The sequence below is a fragment of the Teleopsis dalmanni genome, chromosome 2 (genome assembly GCF_002237135.1).
Source record: "Teleopsis dalmanni isolate 2A chromosome 2, ASM223713v2, whole genome shotgun sequence".
NCBI classification, from domain to species: Eukaryota; Metazoa; Arthropoda; class Insecta; order Diptera; family Diopsidae; genus Teleopsis; species Teleopsis dalmanni.
Window position 1 is genome coordinate 241,851,340 of NC_051847.1, and position 3,775 is coordinate 241,855,114.

The 3,775-nt window shown below is 32.0% G+C and overlaps 1 protein-coding gene across 1 annotated transcript in view; it reads right to left on the minus strand.

Moving 5' to 3' along the window:
* Positions 1–1,581: 1,581 nt before the first annotated feature.
* The window catches only part of LOC119677155, a 2,964-nt gene continuing 770 nt past the window's right edge, over positions 1,582–3,775 (minus strand). The window contains exon 2 of the mRNA XM_038088423.1: positions 1,582–2,033. Coding sequence (XP_037944351.1) covers positions 1,582–2,033 — 452 coding nt within the window. The remainder of the gene's footprint in view (positions 2,034–3,775) is intronic.

Below are 3,775 nucleotides of genomic sequence, written 5' to 3' on the forward strand. Positions count from 1 at the left end.
TAATTTAAATCGTACCTTTTTCTCTTACAAAATAATTTACGGTTTTACATTTCACCCTACAAAGTGAGAGCATGCGATAACATGCATTTTACTTATGCATATTGTGGTAAACATTATTCATAAAATATTATATTTCTCTTATGGAATTTGTGCTACTACAGTACAATGACCACACATGATTAAACGTATGACTCTCGCGTTATGTTACAAGTGCACAATCATAACGGCGTGAGTCAAAGTAAATTCAAAAGTGTAATATGGTCAAAGTCAAAACGACAAATGTGCATTCAATAAATGTCATAATTGTTTTGTTGCTTTATGCAATGACTTGGCATATTAAACAATGATGTAGGTCATGGGCACTACAAACTTAAGACACTCATCTATCAGTTTCCACTTACGCGTTTCGTCTGAGAACTACCCAGACAATAAAAATGAGAAATCCTTAAAAACGTTGTTATTATTATGTAACTGTCAAGCAACATATGTTCTAAAGAACATCTGTTCATATGGGGAAATAATATGTAGCTTCATTATAGTAACTTAAGACACTGTCATCTATCAGTTTCCACTGACGCGTTTCGTCTGAGAACTACCCAGACAATAAAAATGAGAAATCCTTAAAAATGTTATTATTACTATGTAACTGTCAAGGAACATATGTTCTAAAGAACATCTGTTCATATGGGGAAATAATATGTAACTTCATTATAGTAACTTAAGACACTGTCATCTATCAGTTTCCACTGACGCGTTTCGTCTGAGAACTACCCAGACTTTTCAGAGGGGTAAAAGACATTCCAAAAACGTCGTAATTCATTTACATCAACATAAAGGTCATACCAATTTCCTAAATGTCGAAGAGTTGTTGAAAATGCTTTTGGGCAGCTTACAGCAAGGTTTCACAGAATAAGAAAGGGCATTGACAATAAAATCGAAAACGCGAACAGCTTTATACGATCCTGCTGCGGTTTTCACAACTTTTTAAATGAAAAAAATGATATACTTCATACAAATAATTATATGTGCATCATATTTTTTCAAAATTAAATAAAGAAATAAAAAACAAAAAAGTACCAAATTTAAATTAAAAATATTTAATTAAAGATTACTTTCATAGTAAATAATTATATGTGAATTTTTTTATTTTGGTCTGTTAATTTAATAAATGTTGATGTAATCCAAACTGTGTTCCATTTTTAGAAACATGGGCAGAAAGAATTCCCCAGAGATTTTCAATGGGATTTACGTCAGGACTCAATGCTGGCCACTTCAATACGGGAATTTTTCTGTCACTAAAAAAGCATTTTGTTACCTGTGCAGTGTGAATTGATGCATTATCCTGCTGATAGGTCCAATTATTACCATATAAATTACCAGCAGATTCCACTAACTCAGAGTCCAGAAGCTCTACATACATACTGGCATTCATTTGGGTAGATATAAAGCATACAGGGATCTTTCCTTTGTAGCAGAACGCAGCCCATATCATAACAGTCCCACCACCAAAACCTCGCTTGTTGCAGAATACCCGATCCTATCGTAAATCACGCCAAAATTTTTTGCAATTGTCTTGTCCGTCTAAATCAAATTTTTTTTATCACTAAAGACAACATTGTGCCACTCATCGGTCATGTATTGGTATTTATTTGCAAATTCTAAACGGACCTTGATATGCCTCTCCAAAAGCTTTGGTTTAGGCATCATTGCGTTGTGTTTAATGAAGTGATTTTTGTGAATAATTCTACTACTTGTGATTTGAAGTGCCATATGGGCCCTTATTTCTCCGCTGCTCATCGAATCACCCACTGCTAGACGTCGAATTCGGCGCTCGCACCGGTTATCGATTTTGGTTTTGCGGCCACTACGTGGAGCTGTACCGTATTCCGCCGAGTTTTTCAGGAACCTGGAAACACAGTTCCTATGCCGATTGAGTCTAGTCGCTATTTCAGCGATCTTATAGCCGTTTTCATGCATTCCCATGATGATTCCCTGTTCGTAATCAGACAAACTAGAAGCACACGGCATTATATCTTAGCAAGATTAAATATTGTATAACAATTTAGCACAATTTTTATAAATAGTAAATTTACAGTAAAGGTAAACCAATTTCTACAAATAAACCGTTCTCCGCGACACAATATTCAAAAATGTTCAGCTAGAAGTGTTTTGCACATATAATTATTTAAAATGAAATACGCAAAGTACGATCATATTTTTAAAGTAACGGTACAGCGAAGAATAGTACAATGACAGAATTTTTGTTGCATAGCAAGCACAACATTCCAAGTAACAATTTTGCATTTTTCAAGATTCGAAAAATAATTTATAAAATTTAAAAAATCAAAAACACAATAATGTACATATAATATTTGACATACTGTATATGTTTTAAATCTGTCAAATCCATATATGATATATAAAAATTTATTTAAATTTAAATATTCTTATTAATACATATAGTAATATAATTGTTGTTATAATTATTGCTATCAATATTATAGCAGTTGCAGGGTTTGAATTGCTGTTCCTAATTGCATTGCTTGCATAATTGCTAACGCATTGCATAGGAAAATGAAATAAGAATATGCATTAGCAACAGCAAAAAACGCCAACTGGTTTCATTTTGATTGCTTGCTAATAGTCAATTTTACATTTTTGACTATTATGCGTTTGGAATATATGCAACTTGCTTGCTTATGCGTTAGCTGCTTGTGTTTTGCCATTAGCAAATGTGTATGGATTTCTTCTTTTTGTTTTCGTTTTAAGGGAATGTGTACGCATTATTTCTTTGTTGGTGCATTGAATATAATGCAAAATTGTAAGTAATGTGTGTGCGTACAATTTGTATGCAAATAATATAATTTTATCTGTAATTAGATTATGCCTAAATTTATGTTTTTTGAAATTATTAAATTTATGATTTAATAATTATAATTATAATAACATAAATGAGTAGTAATATGTATATTCAGTTTTATAGATTGTTTGATTTTTCCTGTTATATATACATATGTAAATTATTTCATTCGAGTTCGGTTATGTGTTTTAAAAAAGATAAATTTATTAATGGGTAGAATTCGCTTCTAACCCTCTTAAAACCGTACAAAAGAATGAAAACTTAAAACTAACTTAAAACTAAAAATGAAAACTTCAACGTTCTACATATTACGATATTTACTCTAAAACGCTTAGCCGACAAAATCCAACCAAGTAAGCGATGCTCTTGCTTTTATATTCAAATGATCTGAGCTTACAAATAAAGCTTTTTACTCAAAGCTTGCTCAGATCGTAATTTAAATTCTACTTGTTCTCTACATTTTCTCTTACAAAATAACTTTCTGTTTTATACTTAACCCTAGAAAGTGAGAGCATGCGATAACACCCCTCTTTCTTAAAGAGAAACGTCCCGTTTCTTTAGATGAGATAAAGTAGCTGCTCTTATGCGGTGGCTGTCTATTGTTTTTTCCTTTTTGAAGTTGCTTGCTGATTTATTTGGTGGTTGATTTTTGCAATGGTTTCATCGGGTTGTTTACGTTTGTGTGTTTTGAAGAATTTTGTTTACGTCTAGGTTTTGAAAAATTTGTTTACGTCTGGACTGTTTTATGTGTCTGCTCAGTTTATGACTGTCGTGCACGATGATGATTGTTTCCAAGGGTGTTGCTGCTGAGGTAATAAAGCGTTGCGTTGATCTTGAAATTATGTTTCGGTTTTTCAAGTTTAAATTCTTCATTATGATTTACAATATATTTTATTATCTTAAAATTTTGGATGG